This window comes from Phodopus roborovskii, unplaced genomic scaffold, assembly GCF_943737965.1.
Source record: "Phodopus roborovskii unplaced genomic scaffold, PHOROB, whole genome shotgun sequence".
In the NCBI taxonomy this organism is placed as follows: Eukaryota; Metazoa; Chordata; class Mammalia; order Rodentia; family Cricetidae; genus Phodopus; species Phodopus roborovskii.
In genome coordinates this window covers 5,592,414-5,616,285 of record NW_026126549.1, presented here as the reverse complement: position 1 = coordinate 5,616,285, position 23,872 = coordinate 5,592,414, and the positions used below count along the sequence as shown (strand labels likewise).

Here is a 23,872-nt window from a genome sequence, read left to right as displayed (position 1 = left end):
TAACACATATTCTTATCAGAAGTACATTTTGATATGTATAGACCTGTGTTAGGTTCAGTGCAGTAATATATAATTGTCAGGCTGTGCCAGCTTTTAATCTCATAACTTATGAGGCACAGACAGACAGGTGTCTGTGTAGTGAATTTTAGGATAGCCAGGATTATGTAGAGAGACTTTGTCTCCAAAAGCAAACCAACCAACCAACCCAACCAACAAAACAAACAAAAACTAAATAAAAATTTAAAAATCCATTTATTCATGCATTTGTGTGTGTTTGGGGGCATATTTGTGGGGAAGGGGCACATGTATATGGAGGTCAGAGGACAATTTTAGGGAGTCTGTCATGTGGGTTGAATTTAGGATTCCAGGCTTGGCGACAAGTGCTTTTTACCAAAGGAACCATCTTGCCAACTCCAAGGTTGAAATTCTTGTTACCACAGGTCCTTTTTAGACCAAAGAAAAGTCTCAATATGGCACCAGTATCTCTTTAACATCTTCCTTACTCTTAACTGTCTTTGATGTGACATAGTCAACTGAGGTCATCCTTTTTAATTTTCTTCAAGGTAGCAAAATATAGATGGAACTGTAGTGTTTTAATTGCATGTATCCCTAGGCTTACTACTTGGGGCTTTGAATGTGTTGTAATAGGACAGTGTCTGCCCTTTAAAGGCACCATGTAAGGATAATATTAAGTAGATAAAAGCATAGTTTGAACGGGATATGTCACGTGTCTGGAAGGAGGTGTGCACATGACTAGTCTGCCCTTTACAGATCAGGCTGACCTACAAGAATGGGAATTTCTCCTGGCTCCTGTCCTTCCCCTCCGTGTTTCTTTACCCTGCTTGATCATCCACTTGAGATTATCCATGTCTAGACTCCTGTAGAAGATAGACTGTTATCAGGGAGCTAGGATTAAAGAGCCATCTATAGTTCATTCCCCTGTCCACAGTGACCCAGGACAGACCCCATCACTCATCAAGGCCTTTGATAATGACATCTTTAAAATGGTTAAGGTGAAATTCTGGTGAGAGAAGAATGCACATGCCTGCCTTTGATGTCCTAGTCCCCATGGCTGAGCAGCCACCACGCCTGGGTCACACCGCTGCTAGCTACTGCCTCCTTCACCCTTTTTCTTCTCCCATTTTCATCCATCCAGGTACAAACCCACGATGATAAAATGAAACTGCATTTCCCATATATTGTGTATTCTGCATAAGGGGCTGCATTTTGAAACGAGCCTCTCATTTGCAACCAGTAAGCTTCTGTGGTCCTTTGTGTGTTAAGATGACAAGAGCAGAAAGTGGGTTTGAGAAGTGTATCAGTACCAGTTCAGGAGTTTGGAATGGGTTACCTTGTCAAATTGTATTCTAACTCATGGAGGATTCCGAGCTAAGAACCTGTATTGCTCATGACAGTCCATCTTCATTTGGAGATTTCTCTTTGTATCTCAAAGTCATGATTGTCACCCAGGGCCCTGGAAACAGATCCATGTGCTGGGTGAAGAGCCTGGGTGTGGGGAAGTTTTAAGACCTCACCCCCCCACTCTCAATTCCTGCTGGAAGACAGTGGATTGCTACCTTCTCATGGGGGCCTATTTGCAGAGGAAGAATGAGCTGGAAGGGCTTTGGGAACTTGCCCTGTGGGGGTGGATTTAGAAGGAGAATCCTTGGCTGACCTTGGTAGGAACACAAAACAGTTGCTGAGGGCAGGCTGGGGGGGGGGGTCTAGGGCCTCTGAAATTCTCTTTATGGAAAGGTCTGTTAAATTTTGACTAACAAAATTCAACTCTTATTTATGACAGGAGTTTTCCAGTGTGATGATAATACGAATGATAATTGCTCACATTAACTGAGAATGTGTGTTCAAGCCAAGTTCAGTGCTTCACATATATACCTCCTGAAACCTAGAGAGGTTCAAGTCACTTGTCCAAATCCAGATAGTGTTAAGCCTGTCTGAAGGACAGGCAGGCTGAGGACTCTAAATGCCTAGAGCCTCACTGGTGCCTTTTCCTAACCCGCCTCCACTCTGTCCCACCCATCCCCCACCCATCCCCATGACTCAACAGAAATACCTTACAGAGCCAGGTTTTCTCACCCTGTTTTGATTGAAGCTGCTTTGGGAAAGAACAAGATTTCATCCATCTTGTTTACTCATCCTGATCTATTCTTAAGGGTCAGAATGTTTATCTAATTGGCCAGATGGGAATGTATTTAAAATAACCACCTGTGCCTTCATCTGCACCATAAAAGGATAGTGAATCTCCACAAAAAAAGTTCTGATCTGTTCTTTGTGATTGGAGTTTGGAAAAGGCATTGTCCTTCTGTGTTCCTTTCCTCTTCTTGAGACTGCAGTGTTTATCCTGAACAGCTGGGGTATCTGCAGAGTACAGAATGCACAGGAGTTAAGTACTGCTCTCTGGCTGACCCAGTGACTGGACAGATGTCTGTGGAAGACTTTGGCTTCACTTGGATATGTCTTTGTTGCCTCAGATGGCAGTGTAAATAGACATCCTTTATATTAAAGACTAGAGGGAAAGCCAAAATGCGAAACAAGTCCATTAGTCTCGTGGGTCAGATTTTTACCATTTCTTTCTCTACGCTAATTTGAATTAGCAATCAATCCACTCGTTCCTGTTCTTGGCATCTTTAAAGGTTTGTTTTATACTTTTGTTCCTTTTCATTCCTTGCTATCTTCTCTTATTTTCAATTTCACAAACTTATAATTTTTAGTTTCTCTAATCATTATTATACCCCAGTGAAGGGAGAGATTAGACTTTTACCACACTTTAAAGGCCCTTGCTACCCTACATCATAAATCAATTCTCTTGATAAACTGCATTAACACTTTTGGGCCATAAGGGGCAGGTCTAATGCACTGATTTATAAACAGAGGCTGAAAGTTAATGGATTCCTAAAGTTACCTACTGCAGAGAACTGGCCTGCAGTTTAAACATCACAACAGTTAGTCAGTATCAGAGAAGAGCATCCTGCCCCTGGTCACAAGATGTGACTGTTTTTGGTACAGTACCATAGGGTGAAGGATCAATGTAGTGCCAAGAGATCTCAATTTGCTTGTACCTATAACTGCCTTACTCTTATTGCTTAGAGGAAAACACTCCTGTGTGTAGCTCCCTATTTAGAAAATAGGATCTTGAATCTGTCTTGAACATATGGTACTCCAAAAGGCTTTTAGAGGAAGTAACACAAATACAATAGTAAAAGAATAAATAGGACTGAAATTAAATGTATTATGATTTGTGCTAGGTTCCTCTCTTCTCTGTCATTCCTCTTTCTAACAACACCCTGGGGAAGTAAAATAGGAATTTTTATATCCACTCTGTGCTAATGGAAAAGCATAAACAAACCAAGGAGGCTCTGAGAGAGTAAACCTTAACCTAAGATCACTTACCTATGGAAATGTTCCATGGAATTCTCATAGTAGTAGTAAGAACACAACTGGATCCAGGCTGACCAGCAGGCCACCTGAACCACTCTGGCCTGAAAGACATTGAGGCACTTTGTCCTTGGTGGATAAGAACCCCACCATAACCAATCCAGCTGATGTCAGACTCTGATTATAGATACTGAAGTAGTTACTTTTCTGTTGCTGTAATAAAATGCATGGTCAAAGGCAACTTAGAGAAGAGAGTTTATTTAGACTTACAGTTCTAGAGGGAGAGTCCATAATGGTGGAGGAGCCATGGCAGCAGAACAAGAAGCTGAAAGAGCACATCTTCAGCAGCAAAAAGAAAGCAGAAAGAACAAAGTGAAAGTAGGGCTGTACCATGTCCCCAGACAGCACCACAAACTGGGAACCAAGTGTTCAAATATCTTGAGTCTATAATTTTTCAAACCATAAATACCAGATTATCCCAGAAAGCTCTGGAAATATCCTAATCTAATTCTTCATGTTTATCATTATATGTCAAATATTGGACATTCTTAGACTATGAATACTTAGATGCCTCAGTGCCAAGAATAGAAAGTAAGAACCCACAACTCATATATGCTTTGTTGAAGATATCTTTCACAAATGTTGGGCTTGTTCATAATATTGGGTTTTAATACTGTCACATGTGTATTTGTGAGGCTGGCCCAAGAGTTCATGATGAGCATTGTTTTGTGTGTACAAAGATAATTGGTTTAGCCTGGTTTGGGAGTGACTAGTAGTTCCATTCTTTATAACTTTTGCATCACTTGATATCAGTCTCAATAGTTGCCTTTCAAACTCTTAGTGTCAGTTTGCGTAGGCTTCCTTTTATAATGTAGGGCTTGTTTGTACATGGGAATAAAATTAATCAAGTGGTTGTTGTGGGGAAAATGTAGAGCAAGCTCAAGAGCCCCCAAGGGAGGTATATTTTAGTGATCTGTTAGTTCAACTTTTCATATTTCTGCTCTGTATAATAAAAGCAAATAATAAGAATAAACAGCACTTCTTATAACCCATGGATCAGGGGCTCTGCTCCTTCCCCCCAGAAACAGAGCTAGCATTTGTTTTTGGACTCTGTTTAGATTATTCACCATTAAGCCAGAAAGGGCTTATCTAATTACCATTTGAAGAGTGTCCAGTGATATGCTCTTAGTGGTGTTGATTCTATTTGGATCCACTCCTGCTGTCCTTGTGTGGAACATCAAGGAAGGCTGCTCAGAGAGCAGTTGCCCCTTTGCTGATATTTGGTGCTTGTCCAATGCTCAACAAAGGCACAGCTCACAAACTTGTACTCCATTCATAACCTTCTACTCCATCTCCATTCATAACCCTGTAGTCCATATCCATTCATCCACTCTATAATCTGCAGTACTGGCATTGGTTTGATGTTCCTCTGATGTACAGAACATATGTGTGTATTTTGTGACCAACCATAGAACATATTTTTATTGTTCCATGCTGAATCGCTCTTAAATTTCATCTAAGTTGTAGTTTTTTAAAAGAATATTTTTTCTTATGATTAAAGCAATATGGGAGTACATTCATTCATAGTCAAAACTATATAATGCATTATATAGTTGTATGAAAAATATCCTTATGAAACTCAATAATATATATTATGGATATTAAAACAGAAAAAATAAAATGGGTCAAGAGAATGTAACAAATACTGAATATAATGAAGCAAATGTAAATTATACATCATTTCTTCCCCCTCCTAAGTTAAATAAGTACAATAAAATTTTTGTCTTTTACCAAGCAAAGGTTCTCTTACACTTTACAACTTTGTGATCTAATAGACTTGTGATGTCACATGAACTGAGAGCTTCATTACGACAATATAGGTAATATATACGTATACTTCTAAAAGCTATGACAACAGGAGATTTCAGATGCAGGTGAAATGCTGGATTAATTTGAATTAGAACTGGATCCCTAACTAATGTATCACAGTCAAATGACACAGAGGTCATTTACCAAGGGTGTTCTTGCTAGATGTCTAAAGGAGTGAGTTGGGAACACCTTGGCAACACATTCTTCCCCTAGGTACTGTGACAGTAACTTGTGTCTTCCTTCTTTTCCAGAGTGACCGTCTTCTCATCAAGGGTGGGAGAATCGTCAATGATGATCAGTCCTTCTATGCTGATATTTACATGGAGGATGGCTTAATAAAGTATGTTATGAAACCTTCTACTTCTCCACTTCTTCTCTGCCCTAAGGAGTTTTAATTTCATAAATAAAGTGAAAACATTGAGTTTCCTAGAAAGAATCATTCTCCAGGCCCCTTTATGAAAATTGTACTACAGGGAATGCCATGGGTTATAGAAGATTGGATGATGTGACCCTAACCTTATGGATACTGATAAGTGTTCATGAGTGACAGCAGCCTAAAAATATCAAGGTGTGTGATAGATTTCAATGTGAAATCATAATATACACAGACTTTTGTTAGACGGGTAAGGCTTTAGATTAAATACTTAAAAATGAACTTTAGAAAATGATGGTAAGGCTTAGAAGGGCATGTTTTCAGGCATGTTTTCCAAATACATTCATCAGGGATCTGCACTCTGTAGGATTATTTGCTACTGAAGAAGCATAGGTAGATAATGTTCACATATTGGTTTTTTAAATGGTGAATTTCAAAACAGGGTTTGACTAATATGGTATTATATCACGAACAGCAAGATATTCCATTATATTAATAAGATGTTATGTATGTCTAGAACACCCAGTTCACCTTGTTACCATTAGTATTTGCTATTAGCAACATATTCATGTAAGGTACTGGTCACTGCTATGTCACATTCTAAGGTAGGCATTCTGCATTCTCCAATCAGCATCCCCCAGTCTTTGGGGACCTTAGAATTTTTGAGGAAAACTGAGGTATCTGAATATATATATCAAGGATCCAGCATTATCAGGTAATGACAATATCAAGTACTGAATAACAGGCTAGATGGAATTCAGAGTAAGCAATTGTTAATTACAATGTTTATTGATCCCTAATGTGTTTAATAGTGGGTTTAGAAAAGATTAACTTTTAAATCTACACAACTCCAATGAGGAGCTATTACATTTTACAGTCAAAAGAATTAGATCATGGTGAGATTAAATAATAACTGGCAGAGCCAATACTGTAAATCTGGGTAGTCTGTGTCCAAAGCACACCTATACTGGGTAGGCTTCCATAAGAAAAATGACTAAATGAAGAGATAGAAGCTGAGATTTTAGAGACCACTGTGGCCTTAGTGTGTCAGAGAAAAGTAGGTAATATGCTAGTTGTAAAAAAGAGTGAAACAATGTATATAAATATATAAACAGAGCCACACCTGTCCATACATTCCTCATCCTCTTATTTCTCAGTTTCTCTTGGAGGAGGAACTAAGAAAAAGAATAGCAGAACCAGCCAGGCAGTGGTGGGGCACGCCTTTAATCCCAGCACTCTGGAGGCAGAGGCAGGCTGAGCTCTGTGAATTAGAGACCAGCCTGGTCTATAAGAGCTAGTTCCAGGACAGGATACAAAGCCACAGAGAAACCCTGTCTCAGAGAGAAAAAAAAAATGAGTAGCAGAATAGCAGAACTGGGCAATATCTGTATATGTACTAATATAGAATTATAATCAGAGGCTGCACTTTTTCCACAGTGTATTTTGAATTGTGGTTACCCTGGAATGGCCCCATGATGATGAGGTGAAGTTGAACTCTTAGAAATATCAGGAATACATTAGCTGTGAACCTAGAGTTTGCTGGTCAATGATGGATTATTTTACTACCACAAGAGAACCTTTTTGTTTATGTACAGAAGGGACAGCACTCATACCACAAATAGTGGGTTATACATGTGCCCAAGGTAGGAGATACTTAGTGTTAATATAAACTGTGAATCTTAGGTATACCATGGTGACAAACTTGACCAGATGCCTAGATCAAAGATACAAAATCAAGCAATGCTGCAGGTAGTGATCTGCAAGCAGCATTGTGAGGAATAGGTATACATTCCTTGTGAGATGCACCTTTGAAACACCCATTGAGCTACTCCCCACTGCCTTGCTTCCCACCCCCATTCCTTCCTGGAATGCGCTAAAGCTTCCTGGGTCACACTGTATCTTGGGGAGAGTGTCATGATATCTTCCTTAGTGTGAAATCTCTGTTGAGATACTGTGCAAAAGCAGTGTATATGAGATCCGCGTGTGTGACTCTTTCTCTGTGAATGTGCATTGAGGCACCATTGGCTCACCACGGGAGGGTGGAATAAGGAAAAGAACCCTGAGCTGGGGAATGACTGGGGGAGATCTTTCACTAGGACACAGAAAATCTGCTTAGAAGATGGCTAAGCTCCCATACCTGTTGCTGTACTGAGTATAATTATGGTTTATTGTTGCTCCAAACAGTTTTTCACACTCTTCATAGCTTTCCCTAGTGTCATCCCACACCATTTAAAAAAAAAAAAAAAAGAGCAAAGTGAAAGAAATAATTGAAATGGTTAAGTAAAACTATTAGTCATGTGTTGTACTCTAGAAAATAGCAGTACAAAAGGTCCATGCAGATAATTTTGTGTTAACAAGAATAGTTTTGTATACACAGCTGTCTACCTTTGTTTAAAGACTACTGGACTTGTGACTTTGAAGACCCCAATGTCTAAAATCCTTCCATCCTATGCTGGTCTTGAGTGTTGCTTTTCTTAATTGCCACTGGTTCCAATGTCTCACCAGGCAAATTGGAGACAATCTGATTGTCCCCGGAGGTGTGAAGACCATCGAAGCCAACGGGAAGATGGTGATTCCTGGAGGTATTGACGTACACACACACTTCCAGATGCCTTACAAAGGAATGACCACAGTGGATGATTTCTTCCAAGGAACAAAGGCTGCCTTAGCAGGTGGCACCACCATGATCAGTAAGTCCCCAGACTAGACATATTCCTGCTGCCCTGGGCTGTGTGTTTGCCAAATGCCTGGTTTCTGATAATACTAACACAGACACACTTCTCTCAGTTTGGTTTGTGAATTTATGTTCCTGGGGATGGTTATTCTTAGGAAAACTGCCAGCTCCTTGTAATTACACAAAGGAGATCCAAGAACCTCATGACCATGAAAGCGACCGAGAAAAAAATACGTTAGAAAGAATGATCATTGAGACTGACAGTTCTTGGGGGATTAGTGGTCCTTGGTGAACTTAGAGCTATTGGGTCTTTGCTGTCTTTTGACCAATTTGTATCTTTCAGATTAGGAAAGCTGTGAGTGGTTTCCTTTATTGTTGTTTTGTTTTGCTTCTGTTAACTACTAATTCTAGGGAGACTTGGGAAGTGGCATGCCATTGGATTAGTAAACTGATAGCATTCCAGGCAGTCTTTCCTGTCCCAAGGAATCTCAATGAATTGGGTACTGGCCCAGAGCTAGCTTCAAACTTGGGAGAAAGAGCACTGTTTATTTAACATCATATTCCTCTACCCACAGGCACAGAGCAGCTTGAGCCAGAATTACAGTCTGTCTTGACCTTTCTTTCCACTCAACCACTAGCAGCGGTCAACTTTAGCTAGGATGTAGAAGCCCAGGAAAATTGCAGCAAGGCCATAAAAGGTGCAGTCCAAGGAGGCCTGAGCTTTTCTCCCAACTGATGGGAGGGAATGAGCTGACTTCTCAGCAGCTGTCTACCCAGGAAAGTGCTTGTGTCCTTGAAGACATTAGTAATGTAGCTGGATGCATTTACTTTCCGATCAGTGCACTTGGGCTCCTTTGACAGAGAAAATGCGTGATATTGGCTTTGGCTTGGCTGACTGCCATCTGGGTGAGGACTGGGCCTGTTCTGCATGCCTGTCATGTTCCTTATGCTTGGTCTTCCACATTAGTGAAGTGGCAGAGGGAAAATCAGAGCTCTAGGTGAAGAATAAAACTTACAAGGAGCTACAGATGCATTCTCATCCTAGGTGGAAAACTTAGAAACGTTCAACATACACAAAGCAAAGGATGCATGTAACCCTACTTCATGGTTAAGAGTTACTATTGGGCAGTTTCCAATTTAACGAGAGGATTGTAATATTTTTACCATATTTCAGGCTGCCATTTTTTTTTTACAAAGTCATGAATCCTGAAAGTCTTTCTTCTCTTTCTTCGTATTATACCACAGATTTTTTTTTTTTTAAATAGATGTCTGAGAAAGTTTCTCTGTAACGAAACTTCTCAATTTTTTTCAACTTGTCACTTGCAGTTTTCCATTTCCGTAAATGAATTATCGAACACCCTAGAAACTAAATGTTGCTAACACCTTCAGCTTGTTTTCCTAGGTATGAGGATAATTATTGCAACTATTGCATTGGCTCTGAAAAAGACTTTTGTTACATGTTCAGTGTCATTCTCTGGATAGTTGAATCACTTTCATCCTTTACCTCAGCTGCCTGCGGGGCACTGAAGAGAATGGAGCTTTTGCCTAACCCTTGCTATGACATCAGCAATTATTTGAAAATCTGTACCATCCATGTTCCAGGGAAGAGAGTAAGAAACTAATTCTTGTTAACCTTGACCACTAGTGCCTGTCATACACCCAGAACTTCTTCTTCTATGCAGGGAAGAGAGCACAACTTTGTCACTAGTAGTGACTCGGCCTCAGCAATCACAAATAGCAGGTATTCATCAAGCAAGATCTAACATGGGTAGCACTTTATATGCCTTTTATCCTTACTCATACAACAGAGGGAAACTATTGTCATAACCTATTCCCCTGTCCATTTAAAACACATTTTAAGACGTGAAAACTGAGGTTTCAGAAAGGTAATAATTAGTTCCAAGTCCCAGAGTTATTTAAAGCACTGGTATCTCCGAAGGCACCAAGACACAGAAGTTGTACAGTCATAACTAAGCAGGAAGGAACAGACTTGCAGGATGTGGGGAAGGACCAAACTGTCCTGAGTCACCGATCTGGCCCTCATCTTTCAGTTGACCATGTGGTGCCTGAACCTGAGTCTAGCCTGACTGAGGCCTATGAAAAGTGGCGTGAGTGGGCTGATGGGAAGAGCTGCTGTGACTATGCTTTGCATGTGGATATCACCCATTGGAACGACAGTGTCAAGCAGGAAGTGCAAAACCTCAGCAAAGACAAAGGTGAGCAAAGCACCCAGCCTCCTGTCTCTTGGCTTGCATGCCTATTTTTCCAAAGTGTCCCACTCATTTGAGTCACCCACCCCTACACACATACACACACTTTAGAGCCTGGTACCATAAGCACACACATATATGTATATGTATATGTATATGTATATGTATATGTATATGTATATGTATATGTATATGTATATGTATATGTATATGCAACTTTGTTTACTTTGTACAGGATCCTCATTGGATAGTATTAGTCACCGTGCATGGAAAAACAGAGGGTCTGAGTAACTGTCTGGGATCACACTTAGTACCCAATAAATCCATCCAGAGATGATGCATTTCACTTCCACAAATGGCTTAGTTAAGGTTTCTATTGCTGCCATTAAGCCTCACAGCAAGCTGTGACTAGGGAAGGAAAGGGTTTATTGCATTTTACGTCTGGTAGTTCATCACTGAAGGAAGCCAGGACAGGAACTCAAGTAGTTCCTGGAGACAGGAACTGAAGTACTGGACTGGAAGAACCTCTAACTGGCTTGTTCCTCATGCTTCCCACTCATAGCACCTTGCACCACAGCCCAGGGATGGCACTGTCCACAGTTAGCTGCGTCCTCCCCTATCAACAATAGTCAATCAAGAAAACGAAGCACAGATTTGCCCATGGGGAGGAACATTTTCTCAGTTGAGGTTCCCTGTTGCAAAATGCCTTTAGTTTGAATCAAGTTGACATAAAACTAACCAGCACAACACATTATTGACAGTTTTGCGAATGGAGAAACTGAGGCAAGGTGGCTGATCCTCCCAGAAGTTGCTAACAAATCTGAGATCAAATATTTCTAACACCTATCAGTTTTACTCAACACAAAACTATTAATATTATATAATAATGGCCTCCTCAAGAATGGCTAAGACATGCCAGGAGCAAGTATTTTCTAGCTAGTAGTGAAAATATGTTCTTTCAGTATGGCTGCCTCTCTCTCTCTCTCTTTGTGTGTGTGCTTGTGTGTGTGTGTGTGTGTGTGTGTGTGTGTGTGTGTTTGTGTATTATTGGAGGGTGTCCTCTCATGTGAAGATGTTTCTTCTTAGGTTCTGATCATCAGACATTGAGTGCCCACAACAACAAATATACATATGCAATTATGTACCCTGTTCTCAGCTTTGTAGGGGGGAATCTAGGAACTCAGAGATGGATAAGCAACAGCCTCTGTAGAAGGTTCAGTGCAAAAGGAAACTGTCCAACCAAAGGCAGCTGCATGGATGCTTAAAACCCATGACCTGTCTGGTCACGGGGCAAGGACTTCAGGAGAATATCATCTGTCTATGTGGAGGGGAGATGACCCCATAAATCCTGCCCAACCTTGAAAACATAAAACATGCACTCAGCCCCTCTACAGTGTGAACTGTAGAAAGTTCAGTGCTTTAACCAGCACACAGGGTCTGGGTCATTCTAAGGATGACTTGGAGGCTTTGGAAAAGGGAATGTTGTGGAGAGGTGCCCTGAGTTGACCCACGCTGAGTAGAGACATTCTTGAGCTGTAATCTACTTTTGGCAGCGGAGAATGTGGCTAAGCTGACCCTAATGGTTAAACCAAAATTATTTTCCTTTTCTCAAAATGATTTTCTATCTCCCATCCCACCTACCTATTTATTTTGTGTGAAAAATCAATAGATCTTTTTCTATAATGTTCATGGCTTGGGTGCTTAAATACAAAGCACAAAGTGCTATCTCATCCCTATTCACTTTGTTAATTCACTGAGGCCAGATTTTGTGTTTATTTTTATTTCTGCATTCGAAATCTAGATAATGTTATGGGAAAGAGTCATTCTTCAAACTGTGTGTGGATGTTCTATTGCTATAAAGACACCATGACAAAGACAACTCTTGAAAGCATTTAATTGAGACTGGCTCAAAGTTTTTCTGAGGTTCAGACCATCTTCATTATGGTGGGAGTGTGGGAGGCATGGCAGCATGCAAACAGACATGGTCCTGGAGAAGTAGCTGGGAGTTCTACATCCATATTAGCTGGCAGCAACAGGAGAGATATACTGGGCCTGGCTTGAGCATTTGAAACTGCAAATCCCACCCCCAGTGACATATATCCCTCCAAGGCCACACCTACTCCAACAAGACCACACTTGAATCCCTGTCTAGTATCCTCACTCCCTAATGGTTAAGCATCCAAATAATGGAACCTCTGGGGAAATTGCTATTCAAAGCACCTCAAGGAGTATATAATCAGCACCTTTTTATCATAAGAATCCAGAGTATTTCTAGGTTAAAAATCTAGATTTGACTTTGCATGTTATTTTCTTTCTCCCTGTCTCTGTGTCTCTGTCTCTGTCTCTCTATCTCTATCTCTCCTGCCCTAGGCAGGTTTTCTCTATATAGCTTTGGCTGACCTGGAATTCACTCTGTAGAACAGGCTGGCTTTGAACTCACAGAGATCTCACCCACCTTTGTCTCCCAAGTACTGGGATTAAAGGCATGTGCCACCACCCACCCTGTTTATTCTTTAAGTGAATTAATGATAATGGAGGATGAATAGTATACTTACAAATTATGTGCATGTGCTTTGTGTATATGCATGTGTTTATACATGTGCTGTGCATGTGTATATTCAAAAATACAATTTCAGTGACAGAAAATACATCATGTAAGTATATACCTTCCATGCTGTATCTTAGAAGAAAATCGGGGCTTATAGGGTTTGGGTTTTATTTTATTTTATTTTGATACAGAGCCTATTGGTTGCCCTGGTACTTTTTATATAATCCAGCTCACCCCCAAACTTATAAGGTGCAACAAGGGATAGAAAGAAAATTCATAGCAATCCTGCTTCTTCTTCCCCAGTGACAGGATTAAATGCTTGTCCCCTCACAAGACCTGACTCAGAAGAAGATTTTTAAGTTAGTTTTATAATTATTTTTTCTTAGGCACCTCCCTCTCCAGCCTAGTATATACCAGTCATTCACCACATAGTGAAATAAACCCATCTTCATGGCGACCAAATGCTTGTTCCCCAAGGACAAAAAGCCTTTAAAGTGTTGCCACCTTCAGTAGTGAACTGCTACCTTATGAAGTAGGAGTTATTATTCCAGCTTCAGGGGAGGAAACCCCAGAAGTTAAGCATTCCAAGCTCATTGCCTTATGTTGCAGCTCCTAGGGTCTGGGCTCAGCTCCTGTGCTATCATAATTTCTCTGGTGTCTGCTTCCTGAACAATGTGAAAGTTATTGATCTTCTGAACTGCAATGCTGGGAATTAGCATTAGCAAAGGATACAGAAGGGACAGCTATCTTCAAGGAAACCACTAACCAACCAAGAATTTTATGGGCAACAGAAGGCACGATAAGATGGGGCATTCAGAATGTCTCCTTATTGGGCAGACACCTGAGCTATATGGTCAGGGACCGTGGGGTGATAAACATGAGAAGGTGGTGGTGATAATTAATGTCTTTTTTCTGATTTCCTTCCTTTCCTTGTCTTGCAGGTGTTAACTCCTTCATGGTTTACATGGCCTACAAGGATTTATATCAAGTGTCCAACACAGAGGTAGCAATCCATCTGGCTGTGTTGTTTGGATTGGGGTTCTTATTGTTGCTGTTGACCTTGGCCCTTGGAATCACTGTGGTGACTGTGGGTGGAAGGCCACTGTCAGGCTGCCTATTGAAAAAGCCCTTGAAGTCCTGGCTGCATTTCAAAAGAGTTAATGGGATAGCAGAGAAGAGCTTAAATTTCTCCTGGCAACAGTTGTCTTAAAGAATAAGAGGAAAGCTCTTATCCCCAAATCTCTCAAAACCTAGAGAAAATGTGAAGTCCTCTGCTTCACGAGATCAGGAGGGCTTCCTACAATGGGAACCAGCTTGACATAATTGTATCAGTAGGCCTCCCCTAGGAAATCATGGGTGTGTCTCACTTTGATAGAGCTGGAACAACCAGGGGAAATGTACGAAATTAGCCTCTTACCTTAAGAGGTTCAGGTAAAGAGTGAGTATTGAATTAACCCAGTACTCATGGAGCACTCGGTAAAGAATTCTGACACCATGTCTCAGCTCAGTGGGAAATTACTCCATGAGAGTTGAACACCAGAGACAAGGCTTATCAGATATTGGTCCTGTCTGTGTAAGTCCAGACAAGGCTTTCTTTCATACAGACAGAACCTTCTAAAATGTCTTTGTCATTTTGTTTGTTTTGGTTTGGTTTAATTTTGAGACGGGGCTTCTCAGTGTAACCCCTGGAACTCATTCTTAAGTGTAGGTTGGCCTCAAACTCACCGAGATCCACCTGCCTCTACCTACCCAGTGCTGGGATTAAAGGCGTGTGCCACCAGGTCTGGCTAAAATGTCTTTGGACTATATCCCTCTCTAGTTTAAGATATTGTTTCAGATCTGGTTTTAGCAATGGGTCTTTATTTGAAAGGTGGCTGTGAGGTTGTTCATTTCTGTTTCAGCTCTATGAGATCTTCACCTGCCTGGGAGAGCTGGGGGCCATTGCTCAAGTTCATGCTGAAAATGGAGACATCATTGCCCAGGTAACATCACAGGGCGAGCCTTTTTTATATGTGAGCTTGGGTCTGTATCCCATCCATTTTGCTCTTCAGCGTGTTTTGATGCCCCAGGTGTTTAGGACTGACATAAACACTTTACTAAAGCCAAAATCCACAGCTAAAGCTAAAAACCTCACAGGTCTAGGCTCATACTTGTAATCCTAACATCCATGGGACTTGCAAAGGAAGGAGGATCATCAAATGTTCACAGCCATTTGGAGGCCATAGTGAGCTTTTTTGTTTCCAGCTGTAAACAGTGTACGTTAAAGAATCAATCTTCAACAACACAGTGGTGGCACTCGCCTTTAATTCCAGCACTCAGAGGCAGAGAAAGATACCTGATTTCTCTGAATTGGAGGTCAGAGCTACACAGAGAAACTCTTTCTGTACCCCCCTACCAAAAAAAAAAAAATAATCTTCAAGGGGTCAGGTAGTGGTGCACATCTTTAATCCCCCAACACAGGAGGATGAGGCAAGACAGAGCACTGAGTTCCAGGCCAAACAAGGCTACATAGTGACCCTGTTTCAGAAAATCTAAAGCTACAAAAAAAAAAAAAAAAAAAAAAAATTACTTTCAGATTATAAATTACTAAATTTACACAGAGAGAGAGAGAGGAGAGAGAGAGAGAGAGAGAGGGGGGGGGGGAGAGAGAGAGTGAGAGAGAGAGTCTCCAAAGCGGTTTCTGAGATAAGACTCACTTAGTAGCCCTGGCTGGCCCTCTGGAACTCACGAGGTAGCATTGGCTCTGCTGGGATTAAAAGGTGTGTGTTTGCCACGCCCAGCTATCCTGATCTTCTTACTGGAGGTGGGTGACCCTCCCCAAATGTGGGCGGCATCTTCCGGTGGCAACCCAGTTAAAAGGACGCGGTAGACAGAAACTTTGCGCTTAGACCCTTTGCCTTCGCTCTTGCTGGCAAGTAACCCTATCCTGCGGCGCAGCATTCCTTCATCGATATTAGGACGAAATTCTTTGGGATTTCAACGAAGACTATAGATCATAGCACTCCAGGACCCCCCCCCCCTTCCAGCCTTCAGCACCAGATTGGATCTGCCGAGAAGTCTAGCTACCAGCACTAAACAACGTTGGAATTGGCCTCTGCAGGGCAAGAGAGACTTTGACGGTTTGACTTCCCTGACCACATCCTTATTTGAGAAGGCGAGGCTACTTCTACAGAGTTCAGGCCATGGCGCACATGTACCTTCACCATGACACCAGTTTCTACAACCTGGGAGAACATGAGATCGAAGTGGAAATCGAGGATGAGCAAGAGACGGCAGCAGCAGAAGGGATCCATAGTGTCGACGAATGTGCTCCACGCTTCATAGGCAAACCCAGGTATCAGGGTGTCCCAAACCAGAGTGATGTGAACCACTCGCTCAACTTGTACAACACTGATTGTGATGTTGCCATTGCAAGCCAAGCGAGCCACTTAAGTTCAGGGCAGCTACAGCTGGAGGAGTGGGAACCCTTAGTTTCCACAGTTTCACAGCCCCGGAGGAGCACTCGACCACGGATCCGTATGGGTCTCACGGCATGGCAACTCAGAAAATTGGAGAGAGTTTTCGAAGAAGCTCAGTACCCTGATGAGATCACAAAGCAGAGCCTTGCGAAGAGCCTGTATATGAAAGTATCTGAAGTGCAGCATTGGTTTAAGAAGCGTAGAGCTAAGTATAGGAAAAACCAGAGCTTACAAATGTTCAAGGGTATCACTGATGATACCCAAAATGTCTTTCACTGAAGCTTTTAGAGGAGTCCTGGGGTGCCTGCCATCCTACTCCAGGAGCAAACATCCCTTCAGCAGTAAAGAAAGTTCAAGACCAGCTATAGCTACATAGACTCTGATTTGGAAAACAGAACAAAAACCCACTGACTCAAATCTGTGAAGAAGACAACAGAAAACAGTGGTAGAGAGAGCAAAGGATGAAAACAAGGAAAAACTTGAAGACTCTGTAGAGGACTGACCAGTTTTGGCAGCCATGTTAGAGGAGAGTTTCAGATTCAGAGCAGTCTTCACTGAAAACGAGCCAAAACTCCGTGGCATTCTCTGTCGTAAGGCCGTATTTCTCTGAAGCCAGAAATCTGATCCAGGACTGCAGAACTCAAATAGTAATGAATTTGGGTCTTGTGGGATCCAACATCCACTGGCTTCCTAGAAGTCACATTGTGTGGCTGGAAGAATGAAGAAAGCAATTGCTCAGCCCCAAACTGATCATTTGAAGGAAGCAGAGCAATTTCCTATCCGTCTCCTGAGTTGCTTAATGGAATAGATGCACAGATGTGTTTTCCTCAGGGATGTGCACTTAGCACTGGCCTCTGCCAGGAGGAGCCAGTAAGAAAGAGGGCCATCTCTGTCCATTTGATGACATTAGCAATCAGAAGCACAGTTCCTTCATGAAGAGTGTCTTGAGCACCTGGAGCTACCCTTCTCCTTCCAAAGGTAAGCACGAGTTGGTGACTGGGTCAGCAGGCATGCAAGCTCTTGCCTCATTGGCTTCTGAGTAGGAAGTACTGTTTGGGGAGAATTTGTACTGTTAGCAGATATTCGTTCTGGCATGTTCTTAGCTTTCCAAACTTTTAAGGTGCCATCACCCTGCCTGTTTTGCAGGTGAGGAAGTCAAGGCTCAGAAGGGTGGTGTCACTGGTTTATAGATTGTGACGAATAACTGGTAGAACCAGATTTTACTCTTAAAACTCAGTATGCCCTGGTAGGCGTCTTTACTCAGAGATCATGTGTGTGTGTGTGTGGGGGGGGAGAGCTTGGCTCTTCATGTCCCACAGCACAGGGCTCTAGATGTTGTGATTTCAGAGTCTCAGCAACCTCTTGAGAGTGGAGGAGGTGACTAAGTGTGCAATTTCCTCTGAGTTATGACCAAGAAAGCTAGTTAGTGAGGATCCTGATGTGCTGTCTTTCCATGTCTTCCTCCACACCAGACTTAATGAGAACTTTACTCATGGAGTGCCCAGTTGCCTTGATCTCAGGGGATGGACCCATGGGCGCTAGAACTATTAGCCTTCTCCTTTCTCTATGTGTTCAACCCAGCAGCTGGAGGCCCCCAGCTCTTGTTCTACTGTGATGAAATCCAAATTCCTGCTTCTATTTTAGGCCCATAGCTATGACAGGGCTCCAAGTCAAAGCACCACTGTTTGATTCCTTTCCCCTTGTGGCTCCTCAGTGCAGATGCTCCCTGGCTAGTCTTCATCCCACTCTTTCCTGACCTTGGGAAGATCTGTTCTACATCAGGAGAAAGAACTGGGGCATTGTTCCATTTGGATGAGTTTCTGGTGTGTAGTTATTGGATTCAGCTTTAGCTGAAGATTGTATCACGTCATCTAAATGAAGGCAGCTGCATGCCTCAGAGTTACAGGCTATACTGCAAAAGCAAGAGCAAAATAAAAACCTCCTTTGTGTATAAACAAGGACAATTTTCAGGTCTTTCCAATTCCAAACTAGGCTGGGCTTTCTTAAATTATGCATTTGAGAAATGTCCTATGCTCACAGAGTAATGTAGCTCCAACTCTTTCAGTGAAAGAAGCTCCCCTTTGCTGTAGACATAGACTGTCACAGACAACCACACATGGTCACAAATGGAGGACTGATGCCTTGGTGGATGCACCTACAACACAGCTCCTGTACTCCAAATTCAAGGAACATGAGGAGTCAGAAGGATTGTAAGAACCATCGCAGGAGGAGGTCTGCTATGAGATTATGTCTCCCAGAAATGATCGAGAAACTTCTTGTATGATATCACCACATTATGACTGCCAAAAAGGACCTGAACATTGACACAGTGATAACTCAGAGGGGCAAACTTTCATGGGTGCTCAACTCTAGGCAAAGAACTACAGTCAACCAGTGACCTCGAGACAGGGGAGGAAGGGAAGGGAGGAGAATTAGTCTTCCCAGGATAAGTCCCTAACTGGTTATCCAATGCCAAGTAGTTAACCCTGAAATTTGTATATGCAAGATTTTTGTACTTCTATATATGTAGCAAATGTAACTAAAGAGAGATCAAGGGGCCATGGATTTGGAAGGGAAGGAGGTGTGGGTATATGGGAGGGGTTGGAAGGAAGAAAGTAAAGAGGAGAAATAATGTAATCATATTTTGATTAAAATAAATACATTTAAAAAAAAAAGAAACTGTCTGCATTCAAAACAAAGCAAGGCCCATTTCCTCATTGGAGCAAGCCACAGCTGTGCTATGGCCAGTATAATAAAGTCATTGCTGTCATATACACTTAGAAGCAGTGTGTTTCCAGTGACCTTGGTAAGCTGGATGCACCCTACATTAACACATATGAGCAATAGAGGTCATATAAGGATATAAAGCAGAAGATATTTAGTTATAAATCTTAGCCTTTATCCTCATTGGGGAGGACTCTTACTGGAGTTTGAAAGAAAATATGTCTAGAATTCAATCAATGAGAATGGCCAGAAGATAAAAAAGGGTGTGGTTGGAACGATTAATAAGCCTATGAAGGTTTTAGAGAATTTACTATCTATGTGATATAGTGCTGCCTTTTCCTGCCCCTCCATTTATTTATTTATTTATTTGAGACAGGGTTTCTTGTATATCCTTGGTTGTCCTGGAACTCACTTTGCAAACCAGGTTGGCCTCAAACTCAAGAGATTTCCCTGCCTCTGTCTCCCAAGTGCTCAGGTTAAAGTCTGGGTTTTTAGTCTGTCTGGATTCCAAGCCAACCTTGGAATGATTCATCCCACACTCAGATAATCTTGAGACACACCCGGAAGTATGCCTCACCAATCTAGTCCCTAGGTGGTGTAACAAATCCAATCAAGCTGACCAAGGAAGACAGACCATGAAGCTTAACCACTACCTATGAGCATTTTATCTTTCCTCTTAATCTGAATTACTACCAACAAAAACGGCGTCTTTCCAGCTGATAGGAATCCTTTTGTGCTAACTCTTCCTCATGGTTAAAAGATGAGATAGCCTTGGCCCAACTGATCTCCCCTTAATTACCAGAATCTCCCAGGCCATTAGGCTGGGATCACTGGAACAGAGGTTCTTAGGAACTAGCCTTAATAATTTCAGGGTACAACTGTAGAAAATAGCCTAGGGTTTCTGCTACCCCTAATTGTACCCATTTGCTTCTCTGTAAAAGTTGTTCTTCAGTGTGAGGATAATTAGAGTCTTCCATAAGAAGCATGCCTTTCTGTCTCACTATAATGTACATAGAATTTTACCAAATAGTAACTCAAGTAATGCTGTCAAGAGGCGCAGCTTTGTTTGGTTGAATTCAGCATCCATTCATGTACCCGGTGGATTTAAAATAACAAACTTAGAGGCTGTCACTAAAACATGAGTTGTTGGAACTTGACACTGTAGCTTCTCATTGGGCCACAATTGGATTGGAAATCTGCACCTGAAATAAAGCATCCCAGAAGAACCTGTTAGAGATGGCCAGGGACCACATGCTGGGGGATCTGGCCCTAAACTGTAAATTCCACTGCCTTGATCCAGGTACTTAGCCCAGAGCATAGCCTGGAGCAGATGTCAACACCTTTTATTGACTAGAAACAGTTAAAGTCAAGATTGAATCAGCCAAATGGTGAGGCTAGGGGATGTTTGCAGGAAACTGGGTCTGAAAGAGACCAGTAAGTGAGATTTTACTGGTCATGTAGACAAAACAGGAACACTCATAAGCTATCTCCCTTTTAATAAAATTAAGCCAGTAAGCTTTTTAAAGATTCAATTTACAACTGCAAATGTGGAATCATATATTTGTCCAACGTATACATTTTATTCTTTCCCCTCTGAGTGCATCTCAGCCCAGAGCTCACAGATGTAATTTTCCCAAATCTTGGCTGTGATCATCAAAGAACTTTCTCTTTAAAAAAAAAAAATAATAATATATATATTTTTTTTTAATTTTAGGAGCAGGCTCGAATGTTGGAAATGGGGATAACTGGTCCTGAAGGCCACGTTCTGAGCAGACCAGAAGAGGTGGGTTTCATGGAGTAGAGCAGAAGGGTCATACAGGGAAAAGCCAAGATGGCAGTGAGAGTTGAAACTGTCACAGTCCTAGCCTGACATTCACTTTACTTCTGGAGTGTTTCTGTTTGGCTCTGATTTCCTGAGCCACATCCACATACATGGTAGGCATGAGCATGGCTAGAAGGTGATAGAATTTAAGAGCTGTCTAACAGCTAGCACTGTTGGAAGACCTCTCCCAAAGACCTCTTCTGACTAGAAAGGAATGTATGGGAAATGCTCACCTCAGACCTTCAGGTGCAGGACACTCCATGGGCCTTCAAGAGGAGTGCTAAATGTATAATTCTTTGCTAATCATCATGAATACTGGGGACATGCTTATGCACTCTCTCATATTGTCTTGAGCCTTGCAAAACATAATGTGGATAGGAGGTTGAGTAGACTTTTTCTAGGCGTTATATCTATTGATTTGAATAAAGTGATGATTGTGGTCAGGAAATGATTGATTTTCACTCATGAAATGATTGAGGCTGTGCATCTGCAGAACCAATAAAAGGTGACTGGTGGCTAATTTCTATCTGTTATGTCAGTTATTTCTCCTGTCAGCACAGGGCTCAGACCTTGAAATTAATCGCCCACCAATCTGAACGCTAGGTGGTTCTGACCTTGCGTGTTCCCAGAGCTCCTCCCATCAGTGAAGCTAATCCTGTTATGCCAAACTCCACAGAAGAGCCAGAACTTAAAGATTTTGTTCTTTCCTCATCCATTCTAGAGCCTGGAAAAAAACAAAAACAAAAACAAACAAACAAAAAAACCCTAAATGTAATACAAATATAGAGAAAATTTCCTATTACAAGGAGACTATATATCTTCATAAGCTGAATATACTTGTATCAGGCCATCAAGATGGAGATAGAACATGGCCAGGTTCCTAGAGGTTTCCAGTTGATACAATGTTATGTTTAATGATGAATTAAATTATAATTAAAATTAATGATTGACATTCCAGCCACACATGGCATTCCTGAAAAAAATCTGGGCCCTAATAACTCCAGGCCCTTTCTAAGGGACACTTATTTTTGGCAGTGCTAACTGTGTACATTGTCTCAGTTGCTCTTGCTGCCACCCGCCAGGTGACAGGTAGTAGCGTTGTGTGGTAAAGAACCTGACATTTAGGGAAAGTAAGCCATAGGCCTGTGTTTAAAGAACTGGAAAATCACTTATATAGTGTCAGCTGGCCATAATGGTCAACACTGTGAAACTATAACTGCTGGTCACTGGAGGGATGTGCTGGCAAGACAGACTTCTTTAGATGCAGCCAGGGGATTTCACAGCAAAGTCTATTTTTGTTCCTTGGTTTGTTTTTTCAACCTCACTCTGCCCCCACTACCTCAACCTTTCCTGGTCCCATCTCCTTTTTAGTAAGAAGGCCACTTAGCTGTAAATCTCTACAACTCTAGAAGCTCTCCTGAGTAAAACAGAAATGTGATGTAACCTTCCAAAGATAGTCCTGTCGCCAGAGTGCCACAAACCCTGCAGTGCTGGGAATGAGATCCAAACAAGGGGCCAGGACTGAGGTCATGGGGTTGCTGGAGTGGTCAGCAAAGGTATGGAGGAGCGTGGGGGAGGGGTGAGCGCAGGAAAAGCCAGCTGCTCTCCACTTCAAAGCTCAGTCTCAAGTGATGCTGTTCAGAAAAGACAGCCAGAGCCACAGAGCATGATCTCCAGGGTGCAGTGTCTGGGTACTTCAGAGGGCTTCACCTGTACCCAGGAGCCTTCTGGAGGATGCCAGTCAGCCAGCCCAGTCTGTCAAACCGACTGAACCACAATCATCATGAAGGGACTGGTTTGCATTATGCAGCCACTAGACATCTGTAAGCTATTTAGAGCCTACTTTTTTAAGTGTCCGTCTGTGCCAGCTAACCCAGAAAGTCATATGCATATGAGAAGGAATGGCTGATGATTCAATGAGAAATCACCAATGTCTCCACTCCAGGCCCAACAGGACTTGCTCAGGGTTTGGGCAATAGCTAACTTCACATTCGTCAGAAACTGTGATCAACAATCACAGCAATAACCACTGTTCCAGGCACTCATTTCTCAAAAGGATTAATGATTTAATCCTTCCAACAGCCCTAGGTTCCAGGACTCTCTGTTACTCCCACTCAGACAGGAAGGCAGCTGCACTTGGGGTTGTGTCATATACTTAAGGTTACCCGGCTTGTACATAGCAGAACCAGGATTCACTCTCCATCCACCCAAGGGAGCCTGAGCTCTCAGATCCTGCTTGGCTCATCAAATGTGGGGAAAACCATTGCTTTTTGTGAAGTAAGTGCAGCTGGGTTAGTTGGCATATTTGAAAACATGAATTCTGTGTTGGAGTAGGTTGAAAAAGGTCAGCAATGAGAACAGTGTTTGTGCTGCGGAGCTTGGCTTGGGAATTATTTGCATAAGAAATCGTTCCTAACACTAACCCTTTGCTGAGCCCATTGCGGCAGGAAAGGGCTGGATGTCCTTTATTGCGGTAAATAAGGGTCAGGATAAACAAATAGGCCGAATAGATGTTTATTCAGGGAGAAATAACTTACAACCTAGACAGATGAACACCAGGAAATTCAACCCGATCCTCTCCTGTCCGAGTCACGCCAGAAAGAGAGCGCCTTCCTGGCCCCCTCCGACCTCCTTCCTCAGGTCACCTCCGCCCATCGCTCCACCCCCCAATGGGCGTGGTCAGTGCTACAGAAGGACTACCTCACTACAGTCCTTGGGTGCCCGATTGTCTTCACTGGAGATTCTAGCCCTGCTGATGTGCTTGTGTTTCCCCAGAGATTCTGATTGGGGAGCAGAGACTT

At 42.1% G+C, this 23,872-nt stretch overlaps 1 protein-coding gene across 3 annotated transcripts in view; it reads left to right on the top strand.

Annotated features, from left to right (window-relative positions):
* Nucleotides 1-23,872, top strand: part of Dpysl3 (dihydropyrimidinase like 3) — a 105,232-nt gene that overhangs the window by 64,958 nt on the left and 16,402 nt on the right. For all 3 annotated transcript variants that reach the window (XM_051201160.1, XM_051201161.1, XM_051201162.1), the window contains exons 2-7: nucleotides 5,514-5,602; nucleotides 8,141-8,325; nucleotides 10,361-10,525; nucleotides 14,009-14,070; nucleotides 14,969-15,049; nucleotides 20,964-21,032. In XM_051201160.1, coding sequence (XP_051057117.1) covers nucleotides 5,514-5,602; nucleotides 8,141-8,325; nucleotides 10,361-10,525; nucleotides 14,009-14,070; nucleotides 14,969-15,049; nucleotides 20,964-21,032 — 651 coding nt within the window. The remainder of the gene's footprint in view (nucleotides 1-5,513; nucleotides 5,603-8,140; nucleotides 8,326-10,360; nucleotides 10,526-14,008; nucleotides 14,071-14,968; nucleotides 15,050-20,963; nucleotides 21,033-23,872) is intronic.